At 33.7% G+C, this 23,877-nt stretch overlaps 1 protein-coding gene across 1 annotated transcript; it reads right to left on the bottom strand.

Annotated features, from left to right (window-relative positions):
• Positions 1–1,156: 1,156 nt before the first annotated feature.
• On the bottom strand, positions 1,157–13,528 carry LOC133328050 (integrin beta-nu; the record flags this gene model as incomplete). The annotated part of the gene is made up of 7 exons (XM_061536602.1): positions 1,157–1,520; positions 1,581–2,149; positions 3,304–3,479; positions 3,540–3,735; positions 3,966–4,716; positions 9,135–9,324; positions 13,452–13,528. Coding segments are annotated over 7 exons (2,321 nt in total), but the record flags the coding sequence as incomplete, so codon positions are not given.
• Positions 13,529–23,877: the final 10,349 nt, after the last annotated feature.

Genomic DNA, 23,877 nt, shown 5'->3' with positions numbered 1-23,877 from the left:
GGTGAATGGTATAAAAAGTTGTGGCAAAAAATTAAGTGTGTAATTTCCCTGAAGCCGTCATCAGCGCCATCTGTTGATTGAAATTGAAAATCAGATACATCATACATTACGAAGCGTATAACTTTTTAATAGTTTATGGAATTTCAACGAATCTAATATCATATAAATGCGTAAATAGACTAATTTTACTATGACCAATTTGCATAACAAAAATAACACCGAGGGAAATTAAATAAAACTTCAATTCTACATTTCATATTCAAAAATATAAATGATTGAATGTTTGTAATGTGACCAGAAACTATAACATTTTACCTTTCATATGATACCAAGTTCATAGTAATATCTCAATAGAGCGAATATTATGGGGAAAATGTATGAGGTTTTAATATTGGATGATCGATTTGGGTCCCACTCCCAATAGATGGCTCTGACGATAAGCGTTTGACAGTGTTGCCATGTTAACAGAAAATCACAGACAATTTAGATTATCTATTAGTTTTGAATGTGTAAGGATAATCGAATCTATCAATATCCATTGAGAGATTCGATTATCCACCAGCTTACGGATTTACAAATATTGCCAGTGTTGCCATGTTTCCGCAAATTTCAGCTTTTTGGGATTCTTTAAAACTTTTGAACGCGTAATTATACAGTTACAAATCAAACGTGTATTTATACTTTAGAATAACTTCTTTTAATTGTGTTCAAGGGTATTTTCGGGAATTGTCACGATAACAGAAAAATCATCAGTAGTTAAGACAAGTTATCTAACCGTATAACTTCTGAAAATGGGTGCACATCGTAATATTTTACCAAACCTACTCTAAATTCAAAGTCTATAGGGCAACATCTTCTAGTATCTCTCCGCAGATGGTCAACTCTTTGACAAAAATACATACCTTTATAAAACTCCTGTGTATAATTCCGTAGACATACGCGAACCATCTGCTGTGGGTATATATCTGTAGGCAATACCGACTAAAACTTTATACTTATTTTTTTTATATCTCGTCTTACAATAAATGTAAATTTAATATAATTATTTTGAGTTGCAAATATAGTACACATCATCATACAAATACTTTATTGAATACTTATTGTCATTTCATTCCTTAAAAAAAATTCTTATAACCTAATTAATATTTGTTCTCTTAACTACAAAAATGGATTGCTTTGTTTGCGATTAATTTCTTTGGGTACAACATATTTTCTAACTGGATCCTTATAAATAGGACTTTCCATCAAATAACTATTTTTCTTATCTGCCTCAAAACGAGCATATTCTCGGGCATCTTTGGCCCGTATACAACCCCATATAATACAGATGATAATGAGTCCTAAAATAAATGTGGCCACCGATACAAATCCAATAACAGCCATATAATTCAACGGTTCGCAAGTATTGATTTGTATTAGTAGATAATTTTCCAGATGATCCATTATTTTATAGGTGAAATAATGATCGCATTTAATACCGAATTCATTTTCCACGCGGGCCAAGCAGCGGTTTTCGATGTCTATAAAGAAATGCCAAAATTGTGAATATGGATCTTAAATTCTGCTATGGTGGTACTTACCCAACTCCTCATTAACATATACCGTGGTGAATCTTTCATGTTTCTCCAGTTTCCCACATATATCCGTTACATTGCCACATCTACCCGTTGCCGTCTTCTCCTCAATCAAACAACTAACACATGGCTCGAAGAATGTACAAAATTTATTATCGGTCTCCGAACCGATTTCACAATATCTGCCCACATATGGTTCGTCGCAGACACAACTGCCACATTCACAATATCCCCGATCCGAACATATTTCACCCATTGGCCCAATACATCCATCTGTACTCTCTTTACAATTACACCGATTGCCAGACCAACCATATTTACACACACACTGACCGCATACACATTCCGCCCGCTCCAGATCACAATCGACATCACATTCGGGGCATTCGCAAAATTTGCCCTCATATCCAGGGAAACAATAACAGGTTCCACAATCACATTCACCACGATTCGAACATACTGGACCCAAGTCCTCGGGATGTAAAGCATCGTAAGGTTTACGACACAAACGTTCAATGGCTTCGGTGCTGGTGGCATTTGTGGCATCCGTGGGGCAGGTACAGAACGTCCCAGTCCTAAAAAATAAAAGTGCGGATTTTTATAGAATATTAATTCAACGGTCAATAAGAGGCGTGGATTTTTTAAAGAATATTTGTTAAGGGTCAATAGGAGGCGTGGATTTTTTAAAGAATATTTGTCAAGGGTCAATAGGAGGCGTGGATTTTTTAAAGAATATTTTTCAAGGGTCAATAAGAGGCGTGGATTTTTAAAGGAATATTTCTCAAGGGTCAATAAGAGGCGTGGATTTTTTTAAAGAATATTTTTTCAAGGGTCAATAAGAGGGGTGGATTTTTTTAAAGAATATTTTTTCAAGGGTCAATAAGAGGCGTGGATTTTTTAAAGAATATTTTTTCAAGGGTCAATAAGAGGCGTGGATTTTTTAAAGAATATTTTTTCAAGGGTCAATAAGAGGCGTGGATTTTTTAAGGAATATTTTTCAAGGGTCAATAAGAGGCGTGGATTTTTTTAAAGAATTTTTTTTTCAAGGGTCAATAAGAGGCGTGGATTTTTTTAAAGATTTTTTTTTTTCAAGGGTCAATAAGAGGCGTGGATTTTTTTTAAAGAATTTTTTTTTCAAGGGTCAATAAGAGGCGTGGATTTTTTTAAAGAATATTTTTTCAAGGGTCAATAAGAGGCGTGGATTTTTTAAAGAATATTTTTTCAAGGGTCAATAAGAGGCGTGGATTTTTTAAAGAATATTTTTTCAAGGGTCAATAAGAGGCGTGGATTTTTTAAAGAATATTTTTTTCAAGGGTCACATAATGGCGAGACTTTTGTAGAATATTTTTTTCAAGGGTTAATAAGAGGCGTGGATTTTTTAAAGAATATTTTTTCAAGGGTCAACAAGAGGCGTGGATTTTTTAAGGAATATTTTTCAAGGGTCAATAAGAGGCGTGGATTTTTTTAAAGAATATTTTTTCAAGGGTCAATAAGAGGCGTGGATTTTTTTAAAGAATATTTTTTCAAGGGTCAATGAGAGGCGTGGATTTTTTTAAAGAATATTTTTTCAAGGGTCAATAAGAGGCGTGGATTTTTTTAAAGAATATTTTTTCAAGGGTCAATAAGGGGCGTGAATTTTTTTAAAGAATATTTTTTCAAGGGTCAATAAGGGGCGTGATTTTTTTTAAAGAATATTTTTCAATGGTCAATATCGTTTCGATAATCTTACCATGCTGTATCACACTGGCACATGCCGCACTGCAGATAGCCATTATCGTTGCACTGAAAGCGTGAGTATTCATCATTGGGATCAGCTTCCTCGACACATGGGCATGGTTTTTGAATTTCCACCTCAATTTCCATGAAGTCATTTAACGCGGACTCCTCAATGCGGATTTTGTGATTCTGAAAAATCAATTAAAAAATAATTAACCCAAATAATTAATTGAAAGTTCACACACTTACATAGACCCCATTTTTGGGAAAATCTGTTAGGGTCAAGTTGATATAAAAATCGACAGTGGTGCCCTGGGCCACATCGTTGCAGTAATTGCGTTTCAACAGCGTTGGGAATTGACCACCACAATCTGTTTCATATTCCACTTTTATGAAATCGGGGCTGTTGTCCGAAAACTGGGTTCTCTTGATAAAACTTTCATAACTGCAAAGAAAAAAGAATAAAAATAAATGCGAGTTTTTAATAAATGGATCTATTTGATATCTATCTCCGGGGGCTCAAAGGAAGTTATAGCTTCAATTCGGAGATATTCGGACTTATTTTGTCGGAGTCCAATCGGAAAAAAATACTTCCATTCTGGTGTCTGACTCTAGCCAAAACTTGCTGCCCTCTTCAGGCTTGATCCCTCAGCACTCTCCATGTTTTATGCTTACCTCTTCTTAATCAATTCCAAAATATTCGATGAATCCGCACTCAATATCTCCACATTACTAATTTCCTTCATTAGCGAACTAAACTCACGATATGTCGGCACTACATCTTCCGTCACCGCAAATATCACACTTATTTTCCGTTTCAATAGCTCACGATAGATTTCTTCCAAAGACGGGTAATCATAGACCAATGAACCCAAATATTCTCCCTCACTATTCAGATGACATTTTTTATCATTCTTCTTGGTTATCCCTGCCAACAGACCATCACCAGCAAAATGCATAAAACCATCCGTAACCAAAATAACCACTTTACGGGCATCTTCCTTCCAACCGATTTCTTTTGGGCACACCAAAACTTGCATAAGAGCATCCAGGCCACCCTCGAGATTATCGAGATTTCCCGTAACTTTACTAGCATTAACCGAACTAACGAAAAGTTTTTCATCCTCCGTTAGGGCTAGATGATGCCGGTAACCATAGGTGGGTTCACATACTTGCCGCTCTTTGGCACATGGGTTATCTTTCAGCTGTGGCATTATCATTGGCATTTCAGGTTTATCGGCAAAGCTTCCGAAACCCAAACGATAGTTGGAGGTTAGGTTCCGTAGCGTGGTTGCTAACTCGTAGCCGAGTTTGACTAGCGTTTCACGATCGTCCTTCATTGTCCACGTAAGATCCATAAGGACGTATAAGTCTAAGGGATTGTTGCGTGCTGGACGATAGGACAGTTTGATTCGTTCCGGGTGAGCTGAAATAAAGAATGACAATATAAGACATTGTTTTCAAAACGAAGAGTTTAAAAAATATCTAAACTTTTGAGGACCAATAGACCCGTCGTTTAAGGGACCCCACCCATTTACGATTTTAATTTTTCAAGATTTTCAATGGGCTGGTAAATCAATACCAATGCTTGTTAAGGTTTGTAACTTTGCACATATATATTTGAAGATTTAAAAGAGAAGAAAACTAATTTACAAAAAATGTTTGTTGTTGTTTTTTGTGATCAAAGAAAAGCCCTTATTTTTGATGGCGGGCATGATAACTCCTCACTGGAACATCGGAATTCGAAAATTCCAACGGTGTTAGAAAGAGTACATGTCTGGCTCTCGTATGAACTAGGATTATTGACTTTGCTCTAAAATTAACAAAATGGCGGACCTTTGAAAAAATATTTTTGGAAAATCGCCGATTTTTTTACCAAAAACCAAGTTAAAAAATAAGGAGGATCTTCACCGATTGGCTTTATCCTAGTTCATACGATAGCAGTACACTCACAGAGAAACGTGTAAAAATTTGGAATCGATTGGGTTATTAGTTTTTGAGTTATCGTGCCCGCCATTCGCAAAAGAGAAAACGCGTTTAAAGTTTGAGAAGCCCTTCAGCCGTCACTTGATGCTGACACAATAAATCAGCTATATCTTCAAGAGTTCTTGCGATTTTCACTTGAAATTTTGTGGGGACATTCTTGATTTAGTGTAGATTCGAATTAAATCAAAAAAATTTTGACCCCGAAAATGGGGGGTCCCCTTAAATAAATATATTTTGAAGGGTCAATAAGTGGTCTGTATTAAAAAAAATGAGGATCAATAAAGGCGGGGATTTTAAAAAAGTATTTTTGCAAGGACTATTTGAGGCGCAGAATTAAAAAAAAAAAATTTGGGATTTTTTTAAAGAATATTTTCAGGGACGTGGATTTTTTATAAAATGTTTTTACAAGGACCAACAGAGGCGTTGATTTTTTTAAGAATATTTTTTCAAGGACCGACAGATGCATGGTTTTTAAGGAATTTTGCAAGGACTATTTGTGACGCACATTTTTTAATGAATAGTTTTCAAGGGCTATCTAAGGCGTACATTTTTTAATGAATATTTTTTAAAGGCTATCTGAGGAGTGTATTTTTTAAAGAATGTATTTTCATTTGAAGCGCAGATTTTTTAAAAAATATTTTTTTTTTATTTTAAAGGTCGCATTTTTTAAAGAATATTTTTTCAAGGATTATTCAAGGCGCAGAATCCTTAAAAAAATATGTTTCAAGGAGCGTGGATTTTTTAAAGAAAAATTTTTTAAGGACCATACGACCAAGAAGCGTGGATTTCTTAAAGAAAAAATTTTTAAGGATCATCCGATCAATAAGCGTGGATTTTTTAAAGAAAACATTTTTAAGGACCATCCGACCAATAAACGTGGATTTTTTAAAGAAAACATTTTTAAGGACCATCCGACCAAGAAGCGTGGATTTTTTAAAGACAAAATTTTTAAGGACCATCCGACCAAGAAGCGTGGATTTTTTAAAGAAAAACTTTTAAGGACCATCCGACCAAGAAGCGTGGATTTTTTAAAGAAAAATTTTTAAGGACCATCCGATCAAGAAGCGTGGATTTTTTAAAGAAACATTGTTTAAGAACCATCCGACCAAGAAGCGTGGATTTTTTAAAGAAATTTATTTTTTAAGGACCATCCAACCAAGTAGCGTGGATTTTTTAAAGAAAAATCTTTTCAGGACCATCCGACCAAGAAGCGTGGATTTTTTAAAGAAATTTATTTTTTAAGGACCATCCAACCAAGTAGCGTGGATTTTTTAAAGAAAAATCTTTTAAGGACCATCCGACCAAGAAGCGTGGATTTTTTAAAGAAATTTATTTTTTAAGGACCATCCAACCAAGTAGCGTGGATTTTTTAAAGAAAAATCTTTTAAGGACCATCCGACCAAGAAACGTGGATTTTTTAAAGAAATTTATTTTTTAAGGACCATCCAACCAAGTAGCGTGGATTTTTTAAAGAAAAATCTTTTAAGGACCATCCGACCAAGAAACGTGGATTTTTTAAAGAAATTTATTTTTTAAGGACCATCCAACCAAGTAGCGTGGATTTTTTTTAAAGAAAAAACTTTTAAGGACCATCCGACCAAGAAGCGTTGATTTGTTAAAGAACAATTTTGTAAGGACCGACCTAGAAGAGTGGATTTTTAATGAACATTTTTTTAAGGACCGACCTAGAAGAGTGGATTTTTAAAGAACATTTTTTTAAGGACCATCTGACCAAGAAGCGTGGATTTTTTAAAGAAAAATTTTTTAAGGACCATCTGACCAAGAAGCGTGGACTTTTTAAAGAAACATTTTTTAAGAACCAACTGACCAAGAAGCGTGGATTTTTTAAAGAAAATTTTTTTAAGGACCATCTGACCAAGAAGAGTGGATTTTTTTAAAAAAAATTAAGGACCATTCAAAGCGTGGATTTTTTAAAGAAAAAAATTTTAAGGACCATTCAAAGCGTGGATTTTTAAAGAAAAACATTTTAGGGACCATTCAAAGAATTTTTAAATGATGTTTTTCCAAGGCGTGGATATTTTAAACTGTATTATTTTAGACCCTTCAGGTCTGGGAATTTTTATAAAAATATTTTTAGGTCATCCTGGGCTTGGAATTTTTATAAAAAAATATTCTTAGGTCATTCTAGGCAAGGATTTTTTAAAAAAATATGGTTTTTCGGAACCAATCAAGGCTTGGATTTTTTAAAAAATATTTTTTTTCAGGACTGGGTTGTTTAAAAAATATTGTAGGCCAGATTTATGTTGGGATGTTTTAAAACACATTCTTTCCAAGTTCATTCGGTGCTTGGATATTAAAAATAATATATTTACTAGGACCATTCGAAGCGTGTATTTTTTTTTTAAATATTTATAGACCATTCTCGACCTTGATTGTTGAAAATTATTTTTTTCAAAAACTATTGGAGGCTTGAATTTTTTTATAATATGCAAGAACTGCAAGAATCTAAAACTTTTTACTACGATAACGAATTTTCATTAGTAAAATCTAGTAGATTCTTGCAGTATGGGAATATATTTTTTTAAGGATCACTAGGGACTGTGGATTTAAAAAGATTATTTTAAGGAAAATTTTTACAGATGATTTAATAAAAAATACTTTTAATGACCTACCAAGGCTTGAATTTATTAAAATTCGCATAGTTCCGCAGGTCCATTTTTTTATAATTTACAAAAATAAACGTTTAATAGCCCCAACATTTCCCCTTAATGCATACAAATCTCCCGCATATGTACATTAATTAACAAAAAATGCTTACTACACTTTTTTCTCATTATCTGATAAGATTTCTAATCATGGTAATTATTTGCTACATTTTCAGACCCCTTCCCCCCACCCTCTCATCAGCTCCCTATTACAAACATTATTTCGATGTGTGTGATTCAAAACAAAACAAAAAAAAAGAAGTGTCAAAATTATATCCAACTTAATCACAAATGTAAACAAACAAATGTCAAATTAATAGGTGACATAAATACCGCACAATCTCAGCTCTCTGATCATCAACAACAACAACAACAATAAAACACAACATTGAGAATGACAAGAACATGAACACGAACAGCCAGCCAGTCATTGGCAACGGAATGGAACGGTAGGCATTGTTTTAACCGACAACAACAGAAATACAAATAACAACAATAACAAATAAATAGACATAGGAACTCGATCCAAAACAAACCTCATTTCTATAAAAAAGAAGGTAGAATAACTGAATAAAAAGTGGGACTATAGCACCCCCGAAAACTAACTCTGATAACAACCTACCGTAAATAAAATCTATACAACAACTACTATCAGCAAATACTACATAACAAGGTAGCTCCTCCAATCCAAACCAAAAAAAAATATTAGATAACATTCTAGAGGTCTTATCTACAAATACCCCTAGAACTTAGCCCCATTTGTTTGAAATTTCCAAATACTATTTTCTATAAAAAAGACAACAACAATTTCATAATTAAAAATATATCGAATTATGAATTTTTGTTATCACTGACCGACCGGCTGCACGTCTTTGCAATGAACAGTCATTCTATTCATTGACTCATAATGATGGTGTGGGCAAATGATTTTTTTTTATTTATTGATGTTTTATAGCCAAAGTGACGACTGACGGACGGACAGTGTCAACCAACAAAGCAATTTACATTCATTGTTTTATTGTTATTTGTTTTAAATAGTACCTCAGACCTCAAATGCATGATTTTTATAAAAAAAATCTAACACCTTTATAATAAAATTGCACTTCAAAAAATTCTATATTCTGAGATAAATATTTATATATTTTTATATATATTTATTTTGTACATATTTTTACTAATTACTTTTACTTACATTTCACCAACTTCACGTAGACCCGTTGCGGCTGTACTTGCACCGCTCGATTATTGCTCAATTTATAATCCTTAAGGGGTGCATCGACGAGGGTGTGAAACTCCGGTTCATTTTCGTAAATGAAATCAGGTCGACAGCCATGCTCTAATAGTTGAGTGCGATTAAGGCAGCGATAACGTAACTCAAATAGCTGTTAGATTAGATCAAATGTTAGGTTTGTTCGGTGGTTACGATATCAATCGATGACGAAATGTGGTATTGCACGAGGATGGTATGATAAGTCGATTGGACGAAAATGCAGTGTAAACAGAATTGTAAAGTTGAAACCAAATCCCATTTAAACCAAATCCCCACAGTAAAAACATTGTAAGAAGGGTGTTAACTCCTACTTACTTACTTAGCTGGCTAATGACAGAACGGTTGTTCCATAAGCAGAGATTTCTAGGCGCGTCGGTCTTGTGCGCATTTCATCCAATTTGAAAGACAATTTTCCGCAATGTTGTCTTTTACTTGATCTTTCCATCGGATTCGTGGCCTTCCCCTTCTGCGTGAACCATCACTTGGTTCGCCTAGCCAACTTAGTAGCTGCAGTTCGATCCGTCTGACTACGTCAATGTCCGAGAATAAATGGTATAGCTAATGGTTCATTCGACGGCGATATTCACCATCGATGCATATCGGCCCATAGATCTTCCTGAGAATTTTTCTCTCAAACACTCCAAGAGCTACCTCATCTGCTACCGCAAGTACCCATGCTACAGATCCAAACAACAGCACGGGTGGTAGAGTGTGAGTTTGGTCTGGCGAGAGGTGGCCTTGGTTTTGAGTTGCTTACTCAGACCATAGTAGCATCTGTTGGCCAACAATATTCTCTTCCGGATTTCAAAGCTGATACTATAAATTTTGTTTATGGCGGTACCGAGGTATATGTTCGACCCATTATGTCGATGTCGTAGGTGTAGGCGAGTAACATATGCTGTTTGTTGTACAGAGTGTAATTTCTTTTCACATTTGCATCTCGTATGACCTCTTCCAGAAGGATGTTAAACAGGTCTCACGACAAAGTGTCACCTTGTCAGAATCCTCGTTCGGTATTGAAGGGCACCGAGAGGTCCTTTCCGACTTTAACTGCTGACATTGTACCAGTTAAAGTTATACTGCATTGCCGTATTAATTTTGCAGGAATGCCTAACGCAGACTTGGCTTTAAACGCCTCTTAACGGATAGGGCTGTCGAATGCGGCTTTATAGTCGACGAATAGATGGAATGTATAGATGTGTTTTTCGTGGGTTTTAACTCCATTATACTCTAAATGAAGTAAAAACTTACATAAGTTCGGCCGGACCAAATTTGTATACCCCCATCCATAAGATGAACATTAAAAATACCTAAACCCGATCGAGACCTTTATATGAGGGCTACGTCATAGTAAGTTCCCTGCAACAGTTACGGGCATAATTATTATGTCAAAATTTATGAGACAAAATTGAGTATCATAATCGGGGGATTTGAAAATTCTTTATGTGTATGAAATAATGGTGTGGGCTCATATTGTTTTTAAGTTACGACGTGATGAATTTTTTGCTCAGTACTTTAAAATGGATGAAGAAAAAGCTTGCAAGATGTCTATCATCGGATCCGGAGATTAAAGATTCCGATTGTTTAGCATGATCGAATATAAGTTTCTTGTCTCGTGGACCCTTATCTAACTTTTTTTAGCGACATTTTTGTAGAATATTTGGAAGTCACAAAATCTCATATTGAGGTACTTAATGATTAAATAAAGTAAAGTCGATGTCATCTTCCGGGATCGTAATATATTTCAATATTTATTTTCTTTTGGTCAGAATACAATTACGTCGATTTATGGTCATGTCTGTTGAACTCACGATAGAGCTGGCAATATTACAGATAATACTCTACTTGGACACACATGTGTAGATCGACTCAGCTAGTCGAGATATGACGATCGGTATACTTAAAGTTGGGTCTAGCACCAATATTTCGCGGCGTTACAAACTTTTGGGGCTGTACAACGCTATAATACCCTGATAACATAGTTGTGTAGGGTCAGAGCTAAGTCGACATAAAACTTTAGTCTGGTCTCCAATACTTCGAATATTAATTGTTTTAAAATTTACATTCAATGCCCCAAAAAATTGGGGTTTCAAAAACAAAATCGAATAATTTTTTTTATAAAAATTCACAATTCAAACAAGTTAAAATGTGTCAGTCGGTGTTGCCAACAGATTTATACCCTCAGCCGATGGTTTGCGGAAGTCTTCAGAATTACATACAGATTTTATTATTAGCTTTATATAAGAAATATCAAAGAGGTTTGAGTTTAATGTTGATAAAATTTTATAAAATATTGACCATTGGTGAGCGAGGTACCGGAAGGAGTGGACTAATGGATCCAATCTTCGGAATTGATATAGGGTTGGTAAAGATAATATGTTGTACAAGTTTTGGTTGAAATATGACATTCCATTCGCCTGATATTGGATTTACAAATATTAAAAATGATAATTTGTGGGGGAGGTACCAGAAGGAGTGGACCAATGGTTTCCATCTTAGGACTTGATCTAGGGTTGGTAAAGATAATAGGTTGAGCAAAGTTAGGTTCACAGCAGACATTCCATTCGTCTGATATTGGATTTGCAAATATTGAAAATTTTGACCATTTGTGGGGGAGGATTGGACCAATGGGTCCCATCTTCTTAAAATTGGATAGTCCGTTTGCAAGTTATTATTAAATTAATTTTAGCAAAATTTTGACATTTTTGTGGGTGATACCAGAAGGAGTGGACCGATATTCCATACTAAGTTTGGAAGAAATATTAAGATGTACAAAGTTTGAATGAAATCGGTGAAAATGTGCCTCATCGAAATATTGATTTTATACCCCATGTTTCTTTGGATCAAATCCGTTTCAGAAAATTTGGAGTCGATTTACAAATTTGGCACACCGTACTGAATTGGGTCTAGAATGATGTGTTGTAAGTTTCGGGAAATTCGTCCAATTTTACATAAATGGTGCACCAAACTACTAATGTTTGTCCGATTAACAGGAAATTTTGCACAAGGTATCAAATTGAGACCAGAATGACGTTATTTTAACAGTACGGCGTACCAAATAGCGTGTATCAATTTTACTATAAATGGTTTTCCATAAATTTGTCTCATAGCACGCAGACGACTCTAAATCCACCCGAATGAAATTAAATTTATAGGTTGCTGAAAGACATGAGTACGTTTCTTTGAGGGAACATTGACATGCAATTGTAAGGATACATATGTCCGACTTTACTACTTTCCTTACTGGTTTTACTAATACTACATCTTGTTCGAAGGTGGGAATTGTTGGTCCACTCCTACTTCGCACAAAAGTGATATTTTTAAAAAATATATCATATTACGAGAGCAGTTCGGAAAGTTATTAGCCTAGCACAAAAAACGCAGTATGAAAAGAAAAAAGTTAAGTGTTTTGGAAACTTCCATCCGTCTTATGAACACATGTTAAATTCTGTTTCGATCTGCCAACTTCTTCACATCGGAACAGGTGTTCAGAAAAGGACTCATCCCTCGTATATCTGCTGATGTAGCGTATCGGCCCACTGCTTCTAATAACTCCTCAAAGAGGCTAGAACTATAAAAATGCAAAATCCAAGTAGATTCCGAAAATGGTTCATATGCATTCCTTCTCTTATGTACCTCCTCCACAAATTGTCAACATCTCAACTTTTTTATATTTTTAGTCTTAGTTTCATAACCCACTTGCTAACAGAATGTTGCCAAGACCTAATGGGACTAATAATTTTCAAAAAATGCTTAACTTTACCTAACAAGTATACAACGTTCAATAATGGGTATACAACATTCTGCGAGGAAGGGGAACAGGGTCGTATACAGGATTTCAATTTTAAAATGAGTCAAATTGGATCAAATCTAGTGTTAAAAAAATCACTCTTGATGGTATTTGAAAAATCCTTAAAAAATTCACCATTACAAAAAAAAAAAAAAGATGTAGCACCCTTATTATTTTATGGTACATTTAATGAAACCTTCCGTCAAATATAATATTACCTATCTATTTGTTATATACCAACGTCATAATTTTCTTTATCGCTCCGAAATGTTAAATTTTATGAATTAAAATTGGGTGTTGATATTGGAAATAATTTGTTCCGGTTTTTCGACTCTATACACTTTTAATTTCTTTTGCTTATCAACTTTCAATACCGGGCTAAAATTTTTATTTCACTTCAATTTTCATCCGACATATCATACCACATTCAGTTGCCACTTCACTATTACCTTATCCGTGCACCAAGCGCAGGATATGTCAGCACTTAAACATCGTTCACAGGTATCCTCGAACATGCAAGGGTTATCTGAATAGGAATGAAAGGGGAAGCACCAACATATTTTTTATTATTTTACATTTTAAAATTATTTTATTTTTTTTTTCAATATTTAAATTTAAACACAATCACACACACACCTGCTTTAATTACAACCACATTTATACAAATTATGTAAAATATCATAAATTTATATAATTCACACATTTTGCTTTTATTTTTATTTTTAATTCTTATTCGTATTTCATTTGATTCATAAATATTTTTTTTCTTTCGTTGGTGTTGGTATTACTATTGTTGTTGTTTATTTCCGACTTTATATTATTTTATTGTTGTTTATTCAAACAAAAACTCCACATAGTGTCGCGGCACATATTAGCGTTCTTAATTAACACGGCTAGGTGGCATAATAGCCATGCTCACGTTACCATTATTTTAACCGAACTGAACGACCGACGACGACCATACCGCAACACTCACCACCCATTGGAAATTGTTAATAATACTTTTTAGTTTTTGTTTTATTTTTTCGTTTTTTTGCGTGAGTGGGCTTTGTGTTGTTCTATTCTATTGCTGGAATTTGGTTGTTGTTGCTGTTGTTCGTTCTTTGCTTATCAAAACTTTGATAAACAAACGGAGAATTTCGTTTCGTTTGAAATTATGAATTTTTTTCGTGGAGCAGCGGGGTTAAGAGAAACACCACCGAGTGACAAAAGGGGTTGTGTTGCTTGCAGTTGGGGCATACAAAGCATTGTCGAGCACGTAGTGGATAGTAAAGAGGTGAAATAATGAATGTAATTTCGATAATTCATTGGAAATTGAATATTTGTTTTTCTGAACCGAAAAAGTCGTTACATTTATTTGTTATAATAACAATCAGTATTTAAAAATTGCTCTCAAAGAGAGTGCAACTTTTAGAAACATTTTATCATAGATCTCATAGACAAGGCGTGGATTTTTAAAAGAATATTTTTAAAAATACCTTAGACAAGGCGTGGATTTTTTAAAGTATTTTTTTGAAAAGGCCTTAGACGCGGCGTGGATTTTTTAAAGTATTTTTTTGAAAAGGCCTTAGACGCGGCGTGGATTTTTTAAAGTATTTTTTTGAAAAGGCCTTAGACAAGGCGTGGATTTTTTAAAGTATTTTTTTGAAAAGGCCTTAGACAAGGCGTGGATCTTTTAAAGTATTTTTTTGAAAAGGCCTTAGACAAGGCGTGGATTTTTTAAAGTATTTTTTTGAAAAGACCTTAGACAAGGCGTGAATTTGTTAAAGTATTTTTTTGAAAAGGCCTTAGACAAGGCGTGGATTTTTTAAAGTATTTTTTTGAAAAGGCCTTAGACAAGGCGTGGATTTTTTAAAGTATTTTTTGAAAAGGCCTTAGATAAGGCGTGGATTTTTTAAAGTATTTTTTTGAAAAGGCCTTAGACATGGCGTGGATTTTTTAAAGTATTTTTTTGAAAAGGCCTTAGACAAGGCGTGGATTTTTTAAAGTATTTTTTGAAAAGGCCTTAGACAAGGCGTGGATTTTTTAAAGTATTTTTTTGAAAAGGTCTTAGACAAGGCGTGGATTTTTTAAAGAATTTTTTTGAAAAGGTCTTAGACAAGGCGTGGATTTTTTAAAGTATTTTTTTGAAAAGGTCTTAGACAAGGCGTGGATTTTTTAAAGTATTTTTTTGAAAAGGTCTTAGACAAGGCGTGGATTTTTTAAAGTATTTTTTTTTAAAAGGCCTTAGACAAGGCGTGGATTTTTTAAAGTATTTTTTTTAAAAGGCCTTAGACAAGGCGTGGATTTTTTAAAGTATTTTTTTGACAAGGCCTTAGACAAGGCGTGGATTTTTTAAAGTATTTTTTTGAAACGGCCTTAGACAAGGCGTGGATTTTTTAAAGTATTTTTTGAAAAGGCCTTAGACAAGCCGTAGATTTTTTAAAGTATTTTTTTGAAAAGGCCTTAGACAAGGCGTGGATTTTTTAAAGTATTTTTTTGAAAAGGCCTTAGACAAGGCGTGGATTTTTTAAAGTATTTTTTTGAAAAGGCCTTAGACAAGGCGTGGATTTTTTAAAGTATTTTTTTGAAAAGGCCTTAGACAAGGCGTGGATTTTTTAAAGTATTTTTTTGAAAAGGCCTTAGACAAGGCGTGGATTTTTTAAAGTATTTTTTTGAAAAGGCCTTAGACAAGGCGTGGATTTTTTAAAGTATTTTTTTGAAAAGGCCTTAGACAAGGCGTGGATTTTTTAAAGTATTTTTTTGAAAAGGCCTTAGACAAGGCGTGGATTTTTTAAAGTATTTTTTGAAAAGGCCTTAGACAAGGCGTGGATTTTTTAAAGTATTTTTTGAAAAGGCCTTAGACAAGGCGTGGATTTTTTACAGAATATTTTTGAAATTTTTTAAAGTATTTTTTGAAAAGGCCTTAGACAAGGCGTGGATTTTTTAAAGTATTTTTTGAAAAGGCCTTAGACAAGACGTGGATTTTTTAAAGAATATTTTTGAAAAGGCCTTAGACAAGGCGTGGATTTTTTAAAGTATTTTTTTGAAAAGGCCTTAGACAAGGCGTGGATTTTTTAAAGTACTTTTTTAAAAAGGTCTTAGACAAGGCGTGGATTTTTTAAAGTATTTTTTTGAAAAGGCCTTAGACAAGGCGTGGATTTTTTAAAGTATTTTTTTGAAACGGCCTTAGACAAGGCGTGGATTTTTTAAAGTATTTTTTGAAAGGGCCCTGAAGTCTTAAAATAATTTTCGAGGCATGGGTTTTTTAAAGATTATTTTTTTAAGTCATAAAAATTTTCTTTGAACGCAAGGGTTTTATAAAAATTGTTTTTTAAGTCTTAAAAATTAGTTTCGAGGCGTGAGTTTTTTTAAATTTTTTAATCTTAAAAATATGTTTGCAATATTATGTCTTAAACAAATTTTAACAAGTCCTGGGGTTTTAAAGATTATTTTTTTATGTTTTAAAACATGTTTCTTCAAGGCATGGGTTTTTTTAAGAATATGTTTTTAAGACCTAAACATTTTTTTTTTCAAGTTGTGGGGTTTTAAAGAAAATTTTTTAAGTCTTAAACAAATTTTTCAATGTATGGATTTTTTAGAGAATATTTTTATACCCTTCACCACACTGTGGTACAGGGTATTATGTCTTTGTGCATATGTTTGTAACAGGCAAAATGAATCGATATAGACCCATGGTTCCTTTTGAGAATATGCATAGAATCACTTTCTGAGTCGATTTACGCATGTCTGTCCGTCCGTACATGTATTTTTGTTAACAAATTACAGGTCGCATTTATGATCCGATTTGGATGAAATTTGGCACAGTTCACTAATTTGGCCCAAGGACGAACTCTATTGAAATTGGAGAAAATCGGTTCAGATTTAGATATAGCTCCCATATATAGTTTCACCCGATATAATGTAAATGGTGTACCAAAGTCCCTATATGCCCTTCGATTTGCACGAAATTTGACATACCGTACTGGATTGAGTCTAGAATGATATGTGTAAAATTTCTTGAAAATTGGTTCAGATTTAGATATAGCTCTCATATATAGTTTCGCCCGATTTAATGTAAATGGTGTACCAAAGTCCTTATATGTCCTTCGATTTGCACGAAATTTGGCATACCGTACTGGATTGAGTCTGGAATGATATGTGTAAAATTTCTTGAAAATCGGTTCAGATTAAGATATAGCTCCCGTATATAGTTTCGCCCGATTTTAGGTAAATGGTGCACCAAAGTGCTTGAAAATCATTCGATTTGCTCGTAGTTTGGCATAACGTACTGAATTAAGTCTAGAATGACATGTGCTGAGTTTCGTGAAAATCGGTTCAGATTTAGATATAGCTCCCATATATAGTTTCGCCCGATTTTAGGTAAATGGTCACCAAAGTCCCTGAAAATCATTAGAGATTCGTCCGATTTTATCAAAGTGGTAAAAGGTATCATATAGTCCGACTATACTACTTTCTTTACTGGTTTTAAGGATTTTTTTTAAAAATATTTTTCAAAGGCGGGAATTTTTAAAGAATATTTTTCAAACTCTTAGTTATTTTGAGTTTGCTTAGATTCTGTCCGAAGATGCTAATTCTCTAGCACCCTCTGACATAAAATGCGCGAACTACAATTTTGGTGTTTCGGTTGTTATCAATGGTACCACAATTCCTTTATCCATCCAATACACGAATCAAACGTTGACGCCTAAAAGTATGTTCATGGTATACTTAATTTTTCTATGCAATCAGTTGCCGAAATATACATTGCAATCGGCCAATCGTTTTGTGGGTTAAAATTATAAATTTCAAAATAATCAGTAGATGGCAGGCGTGTTGTTGAGTGGACGAATATTATAAGTGTTAAAGTCTAAAAGAAAGGCTTTCTGTCTGATGCTTAGTTAGTGTTATGTTCGTGGTTTCCGGTGAATATTTTGAGGTGTTGCAAACGGAATGACATGTGTAATATTTACTCCGCTTGATAGTTGAGGGTATGATGATACACAGTTTTTCATGTACGTATCGTGTGCCAGATGTTTTAATTTCAATTTAAATCATTTGAAGAAGCTTCGAATAACTCGTTTCAATCGCTCAAATTCCTATCTCAGTTACTTCCTCCAGAATCCCTTAAAAATAACAGTCTACAATTTTCTAATCCCATTCAATTGAAACTCCAATAGCAAACGATAACAACCAGGCTTCCAATTGGAGTATTGTTATCGTCACCCCTTTGTAAACAAAACGACGCTTACCAACACTGACCACCAACACAGGACGAATAAACAAAACAAAGCAAAATAGAGGAATTTGTCGGCATTTGTTAGTCGCAAAAAATTGTGCGGTGGTGGTAGCGCGTAAAAAACTCGTTGCAAGTGCAAATGCAAATACCGCGGAAAATATTCTAAATTATTATCGGATTTTAAGTGAAAATTGTGTGCAAGACTTCAGTGATATGAAATTAATAGAAAATCAAGTGAATGTGTTAGAAAAAAAGCGAAGAAAATTCACTCAAAATATCAGTCGGCTGGCAAACAAGTGAATTTTCCCCAATCAGACGCAAGTGGTGAGAGAGAGCAGCAAAAAAAGAAACGGTAGTCAATAACAGAAAGAAGTTGTTGTGGTAGTCTCGGGCTCGTTTACTTTATGGTAAATACTTTATTAAACCATGGCAAAAGTGTCAAAAACCTACAAAAATTTATTATTGTTGAAAAAATATTTAAAAAAATTGTGAAATTATTTGCCTAAAATCATTGACTTCATATCTAAATAGAATCCAACCAAAGAAGTCGCATTTTCTTGCATTTACCGTGTTTGTGTGTGTTCGTGCGTGTGTGTGTCGTGTTGTTTAGTGTTTATCGTCGGTGTTTTTTTCTCGATTCGTTTGTTGTGTCTATGAAGCACTTCGTTGGAGACAGCCAGAGACTCCCCAAAAGGCAACTCTCTGTTGTGGCATTCATTGTTGTTTGTGCAAAATATAAAAACAGAGAATAAAGAAAACGACTCTCCCGGCAAAACAAAACAGAATTCTCTGTCGGCTCTTCGTCGCGAGTGTAACAAAAACAAACCGTAGCTTCTCTTCTCCCCAAACATGTGCATTCATGGTTAACTCCCAGAGAGCAGCGGAAAATAAATGCTAACGTCTCTGTTCAGGCTCTGCTGCAGCGATATTAGTGGAATAACAACAAAATGCGTGGACATTATTGTGCGTGTAAATAAAAAACAAAGCAAATAGATTATTTAAAAAAGAATTGCATGAATTTTAAAACATTTAAATAATATTAGTGATACGAATTACGATTTTATTAGTGAATTAAACATATCAGTTATATTTGCGTGGATATTTAGCAAAAAAACTCAAGGAACATTAAATAAACAGGAAATTTATTGCCGGCAACTGAAAAGTAAGTTTGTAAACAGTTATTTTGAATTTTGTCTGTCATAATTATTCCAAATTTAATGAATGGTAATTTTAAATGAAATATCAAATTTAAATCAAATTAGAATTTTTTGATTGATTTTGCATTTTGACAGTAGTAGTATCTAGTTTTAAATATTTGCTAAAAATTTCCACCAACCATAGCCTTGCCATCCGCTGCTGCGCTGCCACTATTATAACAGCAGACGTGTGAATATTACATTTAGCAGCAGCGCTGCTTTTAATACTTTTTCTGCCGTATTATTTGTTTTGTTGTTTATTTCTTCTTTATCAAGTACCTTTTATTTTGATTTCTAATTTGTTGTTGTTTTCATTTCTGTTATAGTTCTGGTTGTCTTCGAAATCAATGAACCTGTCACGCATAGGATTTGCAAATTGAAAGGTAAGTGTAAATTAAAGAAGTAAAAACAAATTCAATCGGATTGGCAGACTGGTTAATATCGTAAGTGTTTGACCACAATATTTCTTCAATTTTTAAATGGAATCCAATCTACAAAATTGCATTGACTTGGGTCATAATTTTCGATGTTCTAGCTGTTGTGTAACCCCAATGGTTTGTAATGCCGCGAAATATTGGTCATATACCCACTAGTACGTCCGTCCTTCTGCCCACAGTTATGGACCAATCATCACGAAATTTTGTATGTAGGTTCTTTTTGCGTCAAAGTAGACATTTGGGTTTATTTTAATAATGATTGGTTAAATATTTAGAACATGAAATAGACCAAAAAGTTATTATATTATTTGTGACAGCCTGGCTGGATTTGACAGTATTGTCCAGCTGTTTATACCCTTCATCACACTGTGGTACAGGGTATTATGTCTTTCTGCATATGTTTGTAACAGGCAAAAAGAAAGGAGATAGACACATAGTTCCTTTTGAGAATATGCATAGAATCACTTTATAAGTCGATTTATGCCTTTCCGTTCGTGTCTGTCTGTCTGTCCATGTTAAATTGTAAGCAAAGTACAGGTCGCATTTATGATCCGAATTGGATGAAATTTGGCATAGGTCACTTATTTGGCCCAAGGACGAACCCTATTGAAATTGGGAAAAATCGGTTCAGATTTAGATATAGCTCCCATATATAGTTTCGTCCGATTTTAGGTAAATGGTGCACCAAGTCCCTATATATCTTTCGATTTGGCATAGAGTACATAATTAGGTCTAGAATGATGTGTGCTAAGTTTCGTGAAAATCGGTTCAGATTTAGATATAGCTCCCATATATAGCATTGTCCGATTTTATATAAATGGTGCACTAATGTAGTTATATATATTTCGTTTTGCTCGAATTTTGCATAGTGTACTTAATTGAGTCTAGTATGACGTGTGCCAAGTTTCGAGAAAATAGTTTCAGATTTATATACAGCGCTTATATATATTTAGTCCGATTTAAGGTAAATGGGGCTTTCACGTCCCTATATATCTTTCGATTTGCACAAAATTTGGCATAGGGTACATAATGATGTGTGTTAAGTTTCTTGAAAATCGGTTCAGATTTAGATATAGTTCCTATATATTTTTTTTCTTTAGATTTTATGTTAGTTGTGCACTAAAGACCCTATGTTTGACCAGCTGCCACACAATTTTGTACAATGAAGTTAATATAAATTAATCTCTGGTTAATATAAATTAATCTCTGGCAAGTCTCGTTTCGTGAAAATCGGTTCAGATTTAGATATAGGATCAGATATTTATCCAAATAATCAACGGGTGTCCGATTTATATTTGCTTTAAATTGATTTACATAATTGTGTTCCATTTTAAGAAGAAACTATATATCTGACCAAATGAAAAATTTAGTATAGGTTGCAGAATGACATGTTTATCGATCCAATTTCAATTTACTGGTCCTTCAAAAATGCGACGTCTGTTAGAATTCATCTGTTGAATATACCCAAAGTGGTGAAGGGCATCATATAGTCGGCACCGTCCGACTTTACCACTTTCCTTACTGGTTTCATGCTTATCCAGTGTCAAACTGCAAACATTTAATTTTTCCAGTTAAATATAATTTTAATTTTTATAATTATATCCTCTATCATAAGGTCAAGTATACTTAATTTTGTGATTCTGTTTGCAACACCGCGAAATATTCACCGGAGACCTCACAAAGTAGGGAAGAGGGGAGCACCTTTGAACAGCGTTCATAAAATCTTGTTTTAAAAAAAGGTTTGAACACTTTGACTTCGTCCATTAAAACAGTAATAAAATATGTATATCAAGCTTAAAGTATGTCATATGTTTATTCATTGTAAAGGTAACATATGTACCTATTAGTTAAAATTTATAAAAAACCAAAAATTATAAAATAAAAAATTTTATGAGGCTTGAAAGAAAAAAGTGTTCAAAGGTGCCTTCCTCTCCCCTATATATATTCTTGATCAGAATAAAATTGTATGTCGATTTATGCGTCCACGTTTTTGTGTAGTCCCGATATAATGTTACTCCCAAATATTCGGTATTCAGGGGATTTTGGACACGTTATTCAACCGAATTGGTTGTAATTTTTTATTTTAGTTAACAAAAAATTTTAATACTGACCCAAGTTTTTTGGATAGCTCCAGATCGATTGGATAGCTCCATAAATCATCCGAATCAGCTGTAATTTAGTATTTTGGGTTCCGCACAAAAATGTTTGATATTGACCCAGAGTTTTAGAGTAGCTCCCACACAACTGTATCCCCCAATAATCGGTATTTAGGTTATTTTGGGCACGTGTTTTAACCGAATTGGATGTAATTTTGTATTTTAGGTTCTCATTGTATATCACATGTCCGTACAAAAATTATAAATATTGTCCCAAGATTCAGGGTAGCTCCTATAAAATGGTACCCCCCAATATTTGGTATATTTGCGATTTTGGACACGTTTATCAAACGAATGGTTATAATTTTGTATTTTGGGTTCTAATTTTATAGCATATCATTGTTCTAAAATTCTGTATTATTGAACCTTGTTTGAATGTAGCCCCAATATAAAGGTACTCCCACATTACTGTACTATAAACTATTAATATTGACCCATGTTGGTATTATAGGAAATTTTAATACATTTTTTCAACCGAATTGTCTGTAATGTGTATTCTCATTAGTTCTCAAATGTCACTACTCAAAATGATCGCTATTGTTCTCCACTTTGTTATATTCCTTGTTCTCACCTCTTTTTCGGTATATTGAAGATCCTATCATAACATTAGTTTTCTCCTATAGCCCCCCATTTATTTGACCAAATTTTGAATGTTATCCTCATGGTGGAAGGTACATTAATTGTACACGGAGAAAGGAATCAGACCAGCGACTAAGTAAATGGATCCTGACTTTCGTGTGAAAAATTATAAATTTGTCCTTCTATTTTAACTCCTGAAGGACATAGACCTGATAAACTGACAGTATATCTGATATTTCGAGCTGATGAAATAAAATTTATACAATAAATATATTAATTTATTATTTAAAAATATATAATATTACCATTGCCATAAATCCAATATTTCAAAGATGTGCCCTTTAATACCGTCAGGACGACTTGACTTTTTCCGAAATATCAAAGAAATTAGATTATTCGGGAATAACGTCCCAAGGGACATATCGATTAAAAGTGATTCTATTTCAACTGCACCAAAGATATGGAAACATTTCCGCAGACACAATAAAAATACTGATTAAGAGAAAATAGCTTGTTTGTGCGCAATGCCAGGCGTATTCCACATGTGGCCGCTATTTTTGCCAGGTCCTTGCTTAAAAATTTACGCCTTTGGTTTGTCCTAAAGAAAATAGTTTAAATATCCACTCCTATCATTGGCCTTTGAAAACCACGCCTTTGGTTAGTCCTTTAAAAAATATCGTTTAAAAATCAACTTTTTTTTGGCTAGTCCTTTAAAAAATTGTTTAAAAATAAAAAAAAATCCATGCCTTGGTTTAGTCCTTTAATCAATACTATTCAAAAATTCCACGCCATTGGTTAGACTTTGTTGACTAAAAATCAAAGATTGGTCCTTATGAAGAAATCCACGTATCTATATACTTCTAGAAAAGATTTGGATCTTACAAAAATAAAGAGCGAATTTTTAAAGAATTTTTCTTCAAGGACTATCATCACATAGGCGTGACTTTTTAAAAAATATGTCTTCAAGTAACAAATCGATACCAGTTCGTTTGTGCCTTACTTTGTGGTTAACAAAGCATTTCCATTTGGGTATGAAAAGTGTTTTGTAAAGAAGATGTAAAAATCATAAGGACGCAATTCCGGTGCCCCATCAATGTACTGGTCGATATTCCAATTGACCTTATATCTACTCATTTTAACATCTCGATCCAAAATATTATATTGCAAACTCTCATAAAAACGAATACATAACTATAGTAAAATGATAATAAAACTAATCCAAAAACAAACAAAAACTCCCATAGAATGCAGAAGCACTACAAAACAAATCGCATTCACACACCAATTTT

Source organism: Musca vetustissima, unplaced genomic scaffold, assembly GCF_032173495.1.
Source record: "Musca vetustissima isolate MV318-11 ecotype Yass unplaced genomic scaffold, APGP_CSIRO_Mvet_v1 utg11591, whole genome shotgun sequence".
Classification (NCBI taxonomy): Eukaryota; Metazoa; Arthropoda; class Insecta; order Diptera; family Muscidae; genus Musca; species Musca vetustissima.
This window is presented reverse-complemented; position numbering and strand designations above follow the sequence as displayed.